Source organism: Protomyctophum parallelum, assembly GCF_964188405.1.
Source record: "Protomyctophum parallelum genome assembly, chromosome: 4".
NCBI classification, from domain to species: Eukaryota; Metazoa; Chordata; class Actinopteri; order Myctophiformes; family Myctophidae; genus Protomyctophum; species Protomyctophum parallelum.
Window position 1 is genome coordinate 47,602,954 of NC_139700.1, and position 13,178 is coordinate 47,616,131.

Below are 13,178 nucleotides of genomic sequence, written 5' to 3' on the forward strand. Positions count from 1 at the left end.
TCGCGGTTTTCCCCCATTGTGTGCCAAGGCAGCGATATAGCAGTGATAAAGCTTTATATCAAAACCAACCAGCAAACACTAAGCACCAACCTGTAGTAGCCTCTAGATACTTTGCTGCTTGTTATCTCAGAAAAGATACTCCAAAATCGTCGTTTTTGTCCAATCTGTCCGACGTTCAGATGTACATTTTTTTGATCGCATCGCGCCCGACATATTACCATTTCTAGTGAAAGCTACGACATGTCTGCTCCTGCTAAAACAACTTCCACTCTACACTTCTGTGTGTGACCCGGATGAAGCTGACGTCATCAGTTTAAATTCTCTGGCACCGTGGGGTAGTACTAGATTGAAATCCTTTTTAATATGCACAAAAACGATATGCACATCCCAGTTTTTATACGGTGCTGGACCCAAAAAAGTAATCCAATGAAGAAAAAGCGGAATGTCCGCACACTATGTGCTGACATTCCACTTTTATTTGTAGTACATTCCCGACGTTGACGGAGACGCGACGCAGACGCGACGCAGACGCGCCCAGTGGAGCCCTGGCGTAAGCGGCACTAAGCGTTTTAAGTACAGCAGGCTACTCAAGTACATGCACTTTGCACCGGTTGTCTCCAGGGTCCAGAAGCACTGCCTGGCGTTCTCTCCCATCCTCCCTAAGGACCTGTCTGAGCTCTGCATCCGCGGCGTCAGTTACCTTGGAAACAAGATGGACTGGTTGCTAAGGAGAGACGAGGTCTGCGTCATCCTGAGGGAACCCTCGGCCAAACACTGCCGCCTGGAGGTTGTCCTGGAAACAGGCACCAGAATCCCTCTCATAGCAGGTAATTGAACTACAAATACCATAATCCTTCTCATAGCAGGTAATTAAACTACAAATACCAGAATACCTCTCATAGCAGGTAACTGAACTACAAATACCAGAATCCTTCTCATAGCAGGTAATTAAACTACCAATACCAGAATCCCTCTCATAGCAGGTAATTCAACTACAATTACCAGAATACCTCTCATAGCAGGTAATTAAACTACAATTACCAGAATACATCTCATAGCAAATAACTAAACTACAATTACCAGAATCCCTCTCATAGCAGCTAATTAAACTACAATTACCAAAATCCCTCTCATAGCAGGCAATTGAACTACAAATACCAGAATCCCTCTCATAGTAGGCAAGGACTGTCTAAAGAGGATGAGACGCGAAGACCGTACGGGCGACGCCATGTTGCTCCATGGTGCTCCATGGAAGGAAAGAAACATGCGCAGTTGAGACCAAGGACTGTCTAAAGAGGACAAGAAGCGAAGACCGTAAGGGTGCTGCCATGTTGCTCACATGGTGCTCCATGGAAGGAAAAAAACATGCGCAGTTGCAGACCAAGGAAGCTGAACGCGGAAGTGTTGGCTGCATATAGCCCATTGCGCATGTTTCTTTCCTTCCATGGAGCACCATGGCGGCGCCCTTACGGTCTTCGCTTCCCGTCCTCTTTATACAGTCCTTGGTTGAGACCAGGAAGTTGTACATGCCCAAATTTGTGCATGTACAACTTCCTGGTCTCAACTGCGCGTTTCTTTACTTCCATGGAGCACCATGGAGCAACATGAATCCCTGTCAAAGCAGGTAATTAAACTACAATGACCAGAATCCCTCTCGTAGCAGGTAACTGAACTACAAATACCAGAATCCCTCTCGTAGCAGGTAACTAAACTACAATCACCAGAATCCCTGTCATAGCAGGTAATTAAACTACCATTACCAGAATCCCTCTCATAGCAGGTAATTAAACTGCAATACCAAAATCCTTCTCATAGCAGGTAATTAAACTACAATTACAAGAATCCCTCTAATAACAGGTAACTACAATTACCAGAATCCAATACCAGGTAGCTAAACTACAATTACCAGAATCGCTCTCAATTACATTTTTGAGGGGCACTAGCCCCTCCTATATACAGGTTTAATGTTTGTCTTTAGTTCAATGTTTGTTTTGTAAACGCCATTGACAATGAAGGGAAAATCGTCATACGTCAATACGTCATAATGTGCCTCATTACGTCATATTGTATCTTTAGTGTTAATGGCGTTTTATTTGTGTTTGCACCGTTTGTTTTACATCACCTAATCAACATGAGTTAGACTGTAATATATAGCAAACCTCACTTAACGAGGGTGTGATTCTTTTTTTCAATTAAAATTATTGACATGAGAAAACATACGTTTACACTGCCAAAGCTAAAAGTGGAACAATACAATCAAAACAAAATGTACAATTGAAAGTCAGAATCACCAATGAATCAATTTCCACTCAATGCAGATAATGTAGGAATACACACAATGATTAGTATTTAGGGTGGTTGTGTTCCATTTGATATCCTCCTATCACAGCAGCTCTATTATTTCAATTAACTTTTGTTATAGTGACAAATCACAACAAGTTGCCTCAAGACACTTTGTAACATGGAGAGCACAGCCAAGACATCATCCCGCCATGAGCATGCAAGCAATGTGTACAATGATGAATTGAATACATGATGGGACCACAATGGAAACCAGCCTTCAGGGATGTTTGTGTCATTTGTGTGTTTTTCAGGAGAGCCAGCAACCTTTCCTCGAGAGACGGGGAAAGTCTGCCCTCTGGTGGACTCGACGTTTTCTTGCTGGCCGCTCTGATGCCATAAAGCAGCAAACTGATCATCTCTTAATTATCAATCAATAAATGAATGACAAATTAATGTGTTGCTCACTAATTAAACTCATCTCTGGTTTAATTAGTTGTTTTATTCAGAGTCTATACTGCATTGTATCTGCATTTATTATTATTATTATCAATGCCATATTTGTTCTCAAACTATTTCTTGTCAAGGACCCCCACATGTAGTCATTTTTTTTAATTTAAATTTTTATCCCACAATTTTGTAACCCATTTTTCACCCCTGTGTCAATTATCTAATGTGATCCTGGGCTCTACACACCCTCCACCAACCTAGTCCCCATATATGAGGGACATGGGGAGAGCAACAGACTTGAACTCATGCTTCCTTCATGCCTGAGTGTCCAAGTTGCTCCTTTACACCTGACAGGGGGGAGTTTCCCTGGTTGGACATAGCGCGTGGAAGGAACACGTTATTCCAACCAGTTCCTTTCCCCTCCATCAGGCGTCCCGGCTGGCCAGGGGGAGGCAGTTTAGTGACCAGGATTACTGCATGTTTTTTGTGAGGGTACCTACCCTAGGGGACACGGGGAGAACATGCAAACTACACACAGAAATGCCCTTTCACCAACCTCGCCTCGGGTATGGGCACTGATGACGCGGAGGAGCCACTGTGCTCCCCTCCACATGTAGTCATTTACTGAGAAGCTGGAGGTCAAGAAACTCGAAGAGAGTTAGGGCCGATCATACATTTTCAGTAGCACCGAAGAGACAACTTTAGGGCAGTACCCGCCCCCCAAACCTCAATTGACGTCACATTGTAGGCTCTACAGAGCCGAAACGATTTTTATTCGGCTCTAAAATAGGAGTATGAATCGCACCTTAGAATCTCAAGAGGGGAAAGTACACCACATTGATTGGTTGAGTCATTTAGTTAGTTAGTTAGTTAGTTAGTTTCATTTATTGTCCACGTGTGGAAATTCGTCTTCGGTCTCAAACAGTAAAAAACAAACAGTTACAACAACAGCAACAACACTTAACACAATTATTTTTCATGGCAAAAAGTGCAGGACAACAGTGGCAAATACATTGGAAAAGAAAACTAATCTAGCGAGACATTGTATCATTTAGTGCCTTAATGGCATTTGGTATGAAAGAATTTTTAAAAATGTTACGGTTAGCTCTTGGTACTTTGTACCGTCTACCAGAGGGAAGTAGTTGGAACTCGCTGCAGAGTGGATGAGAGGGGTCGTTTGCTATCTTGATAGCTTTTTTACGAAGTACCTCCTTGTAGATACAGACTAGTTGTTTCTGTCTCTTCCCAATTATTTTTGAGGCTAGATTTACTATTCGCTGCAGCTTGCTTCTTCCTTTGACATTTAGATTGCCAAACCACATTGCCATGTTAAAAGTCAAGATTCCCTCTATCAGGTTTTTATAGACTGTTTCCATTATATTATTAAGAAATTATTAGTAGTCAATGGACTGGTTGAGAAACAGTGGGATGCACACACATAGCAAGTGTTACAAAAGCACTATAATCTTAAGGCCTATTCATAGTCTCGGTTTTCGGTGGTGAGGTGACCACCGGAGCTGTAATAACGTTGAGCGGTGGTGAGTAAAAACAGAGAGAAGGGCTGGGACGGTGGCGGTGGTTTGCTCTTCACCACTGCTCAGTGACGTCATGTTGTAGTTTGGTGATCACTGACCTCACCACCGAAAATCCAGACTATGAATGAGCCTTTAGCCCATAAAGTTAAACCCACCCAACACAACAGTGGTCCACAGGTTGATTCTAAGTCAGGGTGGTGGTCCGGGGTCCCTCGTTCACAATCAGTTGAAAACTCCTGATGTAGCCCTGGTTTGGCCTCAGATAGCGGTTATCAGATGATTTCATCTCCGTCAGCCCTCATCAAGACCAAGCGATGGATGTTGTCCGACTACTAACCCTATCATTAACTCTAACCCTAAAATTAACCCTAACTCTAACCTCAGTCTTAAGAAGTAAACAAAGCAAAGTTGTATAGCGCAGAGTCACAATGTTTTCACAGAAGAGTTTGTGTTAAAAAATCACACCCGTGTGAAGTGAGGGGCACTCTTATCATCATGACGTAACACTGACGTAAAATTGTCCTTTGTCAATGGAAATGTAATATTTTTGTAGGACAAAAATCACACCCGTGTGAAGTGAGGGGCGCTAATATATGAAAGTCTAACTCATGTTGATTAGGTGATGTAATAGTGATGTCTTTATTGTTAATAATGGCATTTAATGTTTGTGTTAGATGACGTAAATGTTCCCTTCATTGTCAATGGCTTTTTAAAAACAAACAGGAGGGGCGTTAGCCCGCGCCCCTCAAAGAGAGACACTAAGCCAATTTACTCGTCCACACATGACGTACATTCTCCATTCATTGTCAATGGGAATTGACAATGAATTTTGTGTAGGACAGAAGTAGGTGGAATAGTCTGCAAGCTTGCAATCCACTATCTTTCATCTGTAAGCTTATAGATTGGCTCTTGTCTCCATATTTGTGACCAAAGTTGACACACAGTAAGTCATTGGATTCTTTTATTCTCATGTCATATGAAAGCAGGGAATCGTAGCTTCAAATTGACATATTGTTTGTTCAGTTTGACCCACCAGTTTTGGAGATATGGCTTAATAAGCCATATCTCCAAAACTGGTGGGTCAAACTCAAACTGAACTCTATAAGCCAGGCTTATAGAGTAGTCTTGCAGAGAAACGGCCAGTTGAGAAAACTGGCTTGAAAGGTTCACTTCTGTGCTATAGTTTAAGCATTTGTTTCATATTGACATGTCGATTTCGCTCTTGACACTTATTTCAGACATGCTTTATGTGAAGAGTCTGCCTGTGCTATTAACTCATTTTGGATTAATTAATTAATTAAAAAAAAGTGAAGTGAGGGGCGCTCTTATCATCATACATCATGAAACATCTCCTACTCTCCAATCAGATTGTCTGTTGCCACAAATCTATGTCATATTTGGCGGACATTTGACCTATTGTCCTTTCATTGTCAATGGCAAATGAAACAATACATTCTCGTTAACAATTAATTTAGAATGAGCAGATTGGTGTTTTTGTCTTACACAAAGATTAAATGCCCATTGACAATGACAATTAATGAATAATTTACGTCATATATGGAAATGAATGGAGAATTTAAGTCATATGTGGAAACAATGAATGGAGAATTTACATCATATGTGTCAGAGAGAGAGAGAGAAACTTTAACATTAGATCCTGTAACTGTTGGTTTATGGTGTATTTGATCAAAAGGATGGGCGGGACTTCCAAACAGCTCAGGTGTCAGTCAGTCAGTCACGTGACGGGGTGGGCGGGGTCAAAGTCCAACTCGCTGCCTGTTCACTTTGAACGTCGCGCACACACACATATCCGGTCTGGGGAGCGGATACGGAAACCACCAGGTATGCGTGGCTTGTCTTGTCGTACGTGTGTGTGTGACTGTGTGTGCGCGCGCGCGCGTGACTATGTGCGCGTGCGTGCGTACATGAGACAGGATATAACCACATGACCATCGAGGGGGCGGAGTCACATAGAAAACGCAGGTAAACCAACGCGGAAGGAGGCGGCAGCCACCAGCAGATCTACAAGCTCACAACGCGTCGCTGCCGCAACGCGTTGTGAGCTTGTAGATCTGCTGCCGCCGCCTGCTCAGCCCCCACCCACGTGTTTGCTCACAGCAAACAGCAAAGCAGCGACAGAAAACGCACCTGACTGCTGTATTATTATTATTATCATCAATATAATAATGATTATATGAATATGTTACCGTTCCGTTGAAGAGAAGCACTGCAGCTGCCCTTGGGAGAAGATTTAAGCATTTACATAATAATATGGCTGCTGTTGTGGAGCTTTACACCCAGGTTGGTAAATATGTTCTGTTTTATAATATTATATCATGTTGCCATGTCACATGATGACTTGTTGTAAGCTATGAGTGAGTGAGAGACATATGGACAGTCCACAACATCACTTTTAATAAGTTTAACACTCTTTTAACTCACTATAGTTCTCAAACTTTTTCGTGCCAACTATAAGGACCCCCAAATGGATAGCCAAGATGTATTTGGCCACGGACCCCCATGTGAAAATGTTTTGTGTCACAGTATCAGGTATCAGGGACCCCCTAGCCTCGGAAACCCAGACGTTTTTATTTAGGGACCCCCAGAAGAGAAGCTTATTGGTCTTCATGGCTCGCATGCAGTGCACTTCATGTATATTATCTGCTATTTCTGATTGCGAATAGCCCACATGAAAAAATAAATAGTTTAAAGTGGTTAAAATGATTGTGCTGCTATGATGGAACCACCCACCAAGGACCCCTGGGGGTCCCCGGACCACACTTTTAGAACCTCATACTGCTTTAACTGACTCTAAAAGAGTACCTTTAATTTCCTCCACACTGTATGGATCCAAGTTGATGATTTTAAATTACTTTTGTTTACAAAAGTTGACACATGCAAGTTTGGCTGCACTAAAAGTATTTTTAGTAGGGGTGCATAATTATGAAATTATTTCCGATTATTATTATTATTTTATCATTATTTCTGACCGATTCCGATATTATACACAAGCCTAGGCCCTATACAGCGGCTTGGCCCAAAGCCTGTTAAAAAAAAGTATTCAATCAATCAATAAATAGCCTACATACTCTTTTCCAAGTGAATTAAATGTAGAAAATTTTAAAGTTTACTTAAGATAACAAATTTAATTTGGCTTTTGTTCTATACTAGAGGTACTAGACACTTTTGAAAACCGACTTGTCGAATGTTCAATCATTAAATGATGACTGAATGAATGAATGATTAAATAGTCTGTATTATCTTAAGACCGTTCCGATATGGCGTTTTTACGAATGAATGAATGAATGAATTAATGAACAGGGTGAACAGGGTTCAACAGGGTGTGGATTCCAGATGTTGAACATGTGTTCTGCTCAGTTCAACAGGGTGTGGATTCCAGATGTGGAACATGTGTGGAGATCAGCGGAGATCGGCAGAGATTTCCACCCCGGAGATGATGCTCTGCACCTACGACTGGAGGACGGATCTGTACGTTTATTATTATTATTATTATTATTATTGAGACCCCGGGGCAGACCAAGGCGCATATGGAGGGATTACATCGACTCACTGGCCTTGGAACGTCTCGGGATCCGTTTGTCCCCTGTTCAAAATGAAATAAATGTTTTGAACTGAAGTCTTGGTGTGTGCGACCCACTACCGTTATTTATTTGATATGTTTTTAACGGGTAACGCAACTTAAAGTCAGAGCGCGGTGGTCACATACAAGTCATTTTGTAAGGTTTTCTGACCTCAATTCCACCCCCCAAAAAACCCCTGTTACATTGAACATTCAGTGGACCTCCTGTGATCTGGGGTTTTCTGAATAATTAGGCTCAAACAAGTGGCTCTGATCTCAAATCCTGCCCCTACTCCTCCCTTTGCTGAGATTTTTCTTGTATAATTTCCAGGAGTTGCAGTACCCCGTGGAGACCTCCAGGCTGCCTCCGCTACGGAACCCAGACATCCTGGTAGGAGCATATGGGGATAGGACGGTGATCGCTATCGTCGTTTATCGCGATAAACTAAAGAGGATTAATTTGCTGTTGTTGAGCTACAGATTCAGTATTACTTAAACCAGTGGTTCACAAACGTATTCATATGAAGGACCCCCAAGAAGGATACTCATTAGCCTGAAAATGTTTGAGAAAACTGTCAGGATTTAGAAGGCATTTGTAGAATCGTCTAAATGGGTTAAACCCTCTGAAACGGAACATGCACAGCAGTACTAATCAACCCTCGGCCCGCGGGCCGCATGAAGCCCCTGATGTATTATGAATCTCATGGTCAAGATTGCAGGTATAGGATTTGTTCCTAGAGAAAACTATATGGCCCCATGAGTATTAACCAGCTACTTACCTTATTCACCTGTGATAATCTGTTCATTATATCTGTTCATTTTCTTCATTAATCACAATGTTTTGTCCTTGATTGATTTTTAGACGAGTCGTGTAGTCTGTTACAAAATACATTAGTAAACTTTTCAAAATAATACTGACATTTTAGCTTGTGGCCCTTGGACTTTTGGACAGGCCCTTGAGCCATCTTAAAGGGACACTTCACCCTTTTTGCAAAATAATATAATTATGTTAATGACGTTTAGAATATTTTTCCTTGGGGTCTTTGTGTTTTAATATGAGGTTTTAGATATTTTAGATTTATCAGTGAGCCCAGTGTCTCTGATGCTGATATGGTTCCTTTTTCGCATTTGAGTAAATGGTGCGCTGTGACTGGCCAGTCGCTGTGATTGACAGCCTACACCTAAACCTAACCCTAACCTTAACCTCAGTAAAACTATACCTAAACCTAACCCTAACCTCAGTAAAACTATACCTAAACCTAACCCTAACCCTAACCTTAACCTCAGTAAAACTATACCTAAACCTAACCTCAGTAAAGCATACCTAAGCCTAACCTCAGTAAAACTAACGCAGTGGCTGGGGGGCGTTTCCAAGAATCCGAATGTGAAGGAGATACCATATTAGCATCTCTGATATCATGGACACTGGGTCTCACTTCATTCCTGGACTACAATTCCCATAATGCTTTGGTGCACTGCTCCTCCTTGTGGATTGGGGGCTGTCTTACTGAGATAGTCTAGGAAGTAAGTGAGCCCAGTGTCCATGACATCAGAGACACTGGGCTCACTGCACACATAAAGAGCCCCAGGAAAGTGTTCTAAATCTTCTAAACGTCATTAACATATATTATTTTGCAAGAAGTTTCCCTTTATGTTGAGTATAGGCCTCCTTTTACAGAGTGCATTTTCAACCCTCTAAAACGGAACCTGTGCATTTGGCACTTCAGCGCTGCTGCTTACGGCCTCGTTCTTTCCTGCAGCAAAGCTGCCGTTCTGATAATCACAGTAAAGCACACGCTCTCGTGTCATATTATTGCCTCATGTTCGTGCGGTCCCCCCCCAGGTGGGAGAGAACGACCTGACCGCTCTGAGCTATCTGCACGAAGCCGCTGTCCTCCACAACATCAGAGTGCGCTTTCTGGACGCCAGGACCATCTACACCTACTGTGGTACGCACTCACGCACACATGCATGCATACACATACTGTTGTAGAATTATTTGATTCCGATAGATGATTCAAACTTCATTATTTTATTATAGTTTATCAGTGCAACAGAATAACAGCCTCCCTGCCTCCCCCTCTCTCTCATCAATGTCCCACACACCCTTATATAATTCACAGGCAATGTCCCCAACGGTCACAACGGATGGTCACTAAACAAATGCTTATATGGACATGGGTTTTGTTAGGTGCAGTCTAGTTTAAGCTATTTGTAAATAGATTTGGTGAGAAGGTTTGCATGAGTCGCAGTCTAATGAGTTTGTCAGAGAAGAACAGGTGGTAATCGGAGGGTTACAATTTCCCATCTCCTAGTAGGCTGCATTCATTTAATTAATACCATGGTGAAATACATTTTGCCCCCACAATTCGCACACGTGCGCACACGCACACAATTTAATTCAAAGGGCATTATTGGCGATTGAGAAACATACGTTTGCAACATTGCCATAGCAAAATGTGGAACAATCAAAACAAAATGTGTGTGCAATTTGAAAGTCAGCATATATCCAATGCATTAATGTCTATGTATTGAGTTTGTGCTTAAAATGTACTGTAAATTCTACAAACTGTTAATAAATATTTCAATCAATCAATCAATATGGGTTAGGCTTTGGTCCCTCGATGCAGACAGTGCATGGTCAGACGCCACAAGGGATACACACAATGGTTAGTAGTAATAGTTTAAGGTGATTGTGTTCCATTTCTCTGTCTCGCACGCACGCACGCACACGCACACTTGGCTTGCCTTGCATAGTATGCATGTACATTGCGTAGCTCTTGCGCTACTGATCCTAAACCAGCACAATCTTCACACAAGTAACACAGCCAGTCGCTGCTACACTAACCTGATCCTAGGTCAGCCCACGCTGGGCAAGAGATACTCTGTAGACGCTATCATTGTTTGGGGGCGGAAGTACCGCTCTAGGAAATGACGTTGATGCTTTACAAAATCAGTTTACATTCTCAAGTGAAACAAGTGTTGTGATTGGTTGGAAAAAATATCGTATCTGGGGGAAATAAATCTGAGGGCTTTTCTCTTCACAGATGAGTAAGGCTGGGACCGAGGCTAAGGTCAGCCTAAACTAGTTGAGTTAAACAGCACTTCAGTTCATTGTATGTTTTCCTCCGCAGCGCAGCAGAGTGCACAGTGGACAGAGAGAAAGAGAGATAGAGAAACACACAGTCACACACTGATTGAATATTTTATTATCTTTGCAAAAAGAAAAAAAAATCACACTCACACACACACACACACACACACACACACACACACACACACACACACACACACACACACACACACACACGGTACATATCCACTCAGGCATTACACATAATGATTAAAGGAGGATTTCGGACTAGAAGGCTTTCTTACCTAGTTTATTTGTAGTTGTTACGTCCCCACCAAAGAGGTCCAGGTGTTATTTTGTGCACAAACACATTATTGGCTATTTCCCCTAATATAAGCCCTCAATGGGGAGTTGGGTTTTAGTGCTAATTCGCTTACTTCCATCGAAATAAGTAGTAAAGTGTGCCGCTTGGGATACTATGAAGAGAGGATATAAAAAAAAGTAGATTTTTGAGCGATGTAAATAAGCAAATTAGCACTAAAACCTAACGCCCCATCGAGGGCTTATGGTAGTGGAAATAGCCAATAATGCGTTTTTGCACAAAATAACACGTAACAACTACAATTAAAGGTAAGAAAGCCTTCTGGTCCGAAATTCTCCTTTTAATAGCTCCAAGTTCCGCGGGGATACGGCAGATTCCGACCCTGCACTAGTGATTAAGTATGATCTAACACGGCTCCGCTGGATGTTACTATGGGACTTAATCTGCCTCTTGTCCCAGAATCTCTTTGGTTTTGTCACTTGTTCTAGAATCTCTTTGTCCTGGTGTCAATAAAGTTGTGTCCTGTCTCCCAGGCATCATCCTGGTGTCAGTCAAGGATGCTCTGGGAAGGAAGTGAAGTGGTCACGTGACTGGGCTGCGCTATGACACTTTCATGGACACTTCCATGGGAGCCAAACTACGCGGAAGTTTGGCAGAATGCACTGGAGTCAATGAGAGCTCAGTGACCAGCTCATGCAGCAACATTATTTATGAACAATTGAGTCGTTTTGTAAAGTAATCACTTCTGGAAAATAACAGAAGACATGTAACACATTATTGTCTGCTGTGTTGTTATTCGATGTGTACACTGTAATTTTTATAGAGGTATGGTATCTAAAGAGCATAAAGTACCTTTCTGAACTCACCAAGTATCACGAGACTTCCCACCATTTCCTGTCTGGCAAATCCCGCGATACTTCGGAGCCAGAAATGATACCTGCTACTGTTTAGATCCTCAAATTAAATGATTTACTATGCACTCTGTGCACATCGAAAAGTAAGTGATTAGAAAACCACCTGTGACATGTCTTCTGTTATTTTCCAGAAGTGATTACTTTACAAAAGGTCTCAATTGTTCATAAATAATGTTTGTTATGAGCTGCCATGTATTCATTGCACCGGTGTGAGTTTGGCTCCCATGAAAGTGTCCATGAAAGTGTCATGGCGCAGCCCAGTCACGTGGCCACTTCCCTTCCTTCTCAGAGCTTCCTTGGTGTCAGTAAAGTTGTGATGTCATTTCCTGTTCCCCAGGTATCATCCTGGTGTCAGTTGGTGTCAGTAAAGTTGTGATGTCATGTCGTTGTTCACATCCTGTTGTCAGTGAGGTTGTGATGTCATGTCGTTGTTCACATCCTGGTGTCAGTGAGGTTGTGATGTCATGTCGTTGTTCACATCCTGGTGTCAGTGAGGTTGTGATGTCATGTCCCATTCCCCCAGGCATCATCCTGGTGTCGGTGAACCCCTACAAAGCGCTCCACATCTATGGCGATGCGGTCATCCAGGCCTACGCTGGACAGAACATGGGCGACATGGACCCGCACATATTCGCCGTGGCCGAGGAGGCTTACAAGCAGATGGCCCGGTATGTAGTGTACTGCACACGGCAATATTATCCCATTTAGATTTAGTCCCAGGAACGATTCTACAAATGGTCTTCTAAATCCTGACAGTTTTCTGAAAAACTTCATGTTTCTAAGTCTCAAACTATTTCATGGTCAAGTACCCCCAGGATTATATGTAATTGGCCTGCCGACCCCCATCTGAAAATATGTTGTATGTTGTTCCAGCGACCCCCCCCCCCCCCCCAGAAGCAAAGATTTGAGTTAAAAACGTTCGCTCTGAAAGAATATATATTCAAAGATTTGCAACCACATTTTCAAGACTTTTCAAAAAATAGCAGACCTACAAGCTCGTAGCGCGGCACTCGGTGCCGTGCTA

At 42.4% G+C, this 13,178-nt stretch overlaps 2 protein-coding genes across 3 annotated transcripts in view; both read left to right on the plus strand.

Moving 5' to 3' along the window:
* pgghg (protein-glucosylgalactosylhydroxylysine glucosidase) overlaps window positions 1–2,772 on the plus strand; it is a 28,052-nt gene extending 25,280 nt beyond the window's left edge. For both annotated transcript variants that reach the window (XM_083763158.1, XM_083763157.1), the window contains exons 15-16: window positions 622–827; window positions 2,595–2,772. In XM_083763158.1, coding sequence (XP_083619284.1) covers window positions 622–827; window positions 2,595–2,674 — 286 coding nt within the window. In that variant the 3' untranslated portion in view covers window positions 2,675–2,772. The remainder of the gene's footprint in view (window positions 1–621; window positions 828–2,594) is intronic.
* A 4,856-nt stretch (window positions 2,773–7,628) lies between these two features.
* Window positions 7,629–13,178, plus strand: part of myo5c (myosin VC) — a gene marked incomplete at both ends in the record, with an annotated part of 200,950 nt that continues 195,400 nt past the window's right edge. Inside the window, 4 exons of the mRNA XM_083762844.1 lie at window positions 7,629–7,754; window positions 8,177–8,236; window positions 9,689–9,794; window positions 12,678–12,822. Of these exons, the coding sequence (XP_083618970.1) occupies window positions 7,629–7,754; window positions 8,177–8,236; window positions 9,689–9,794; window positions 12,678–12,822 (437 nt within the window). The remainder of the gene's footprint in view (window positions 7,755–8,176; window positions 8,237–9,688; window positions 9,795–12,677; window positions 12,823–13,178) is intronic.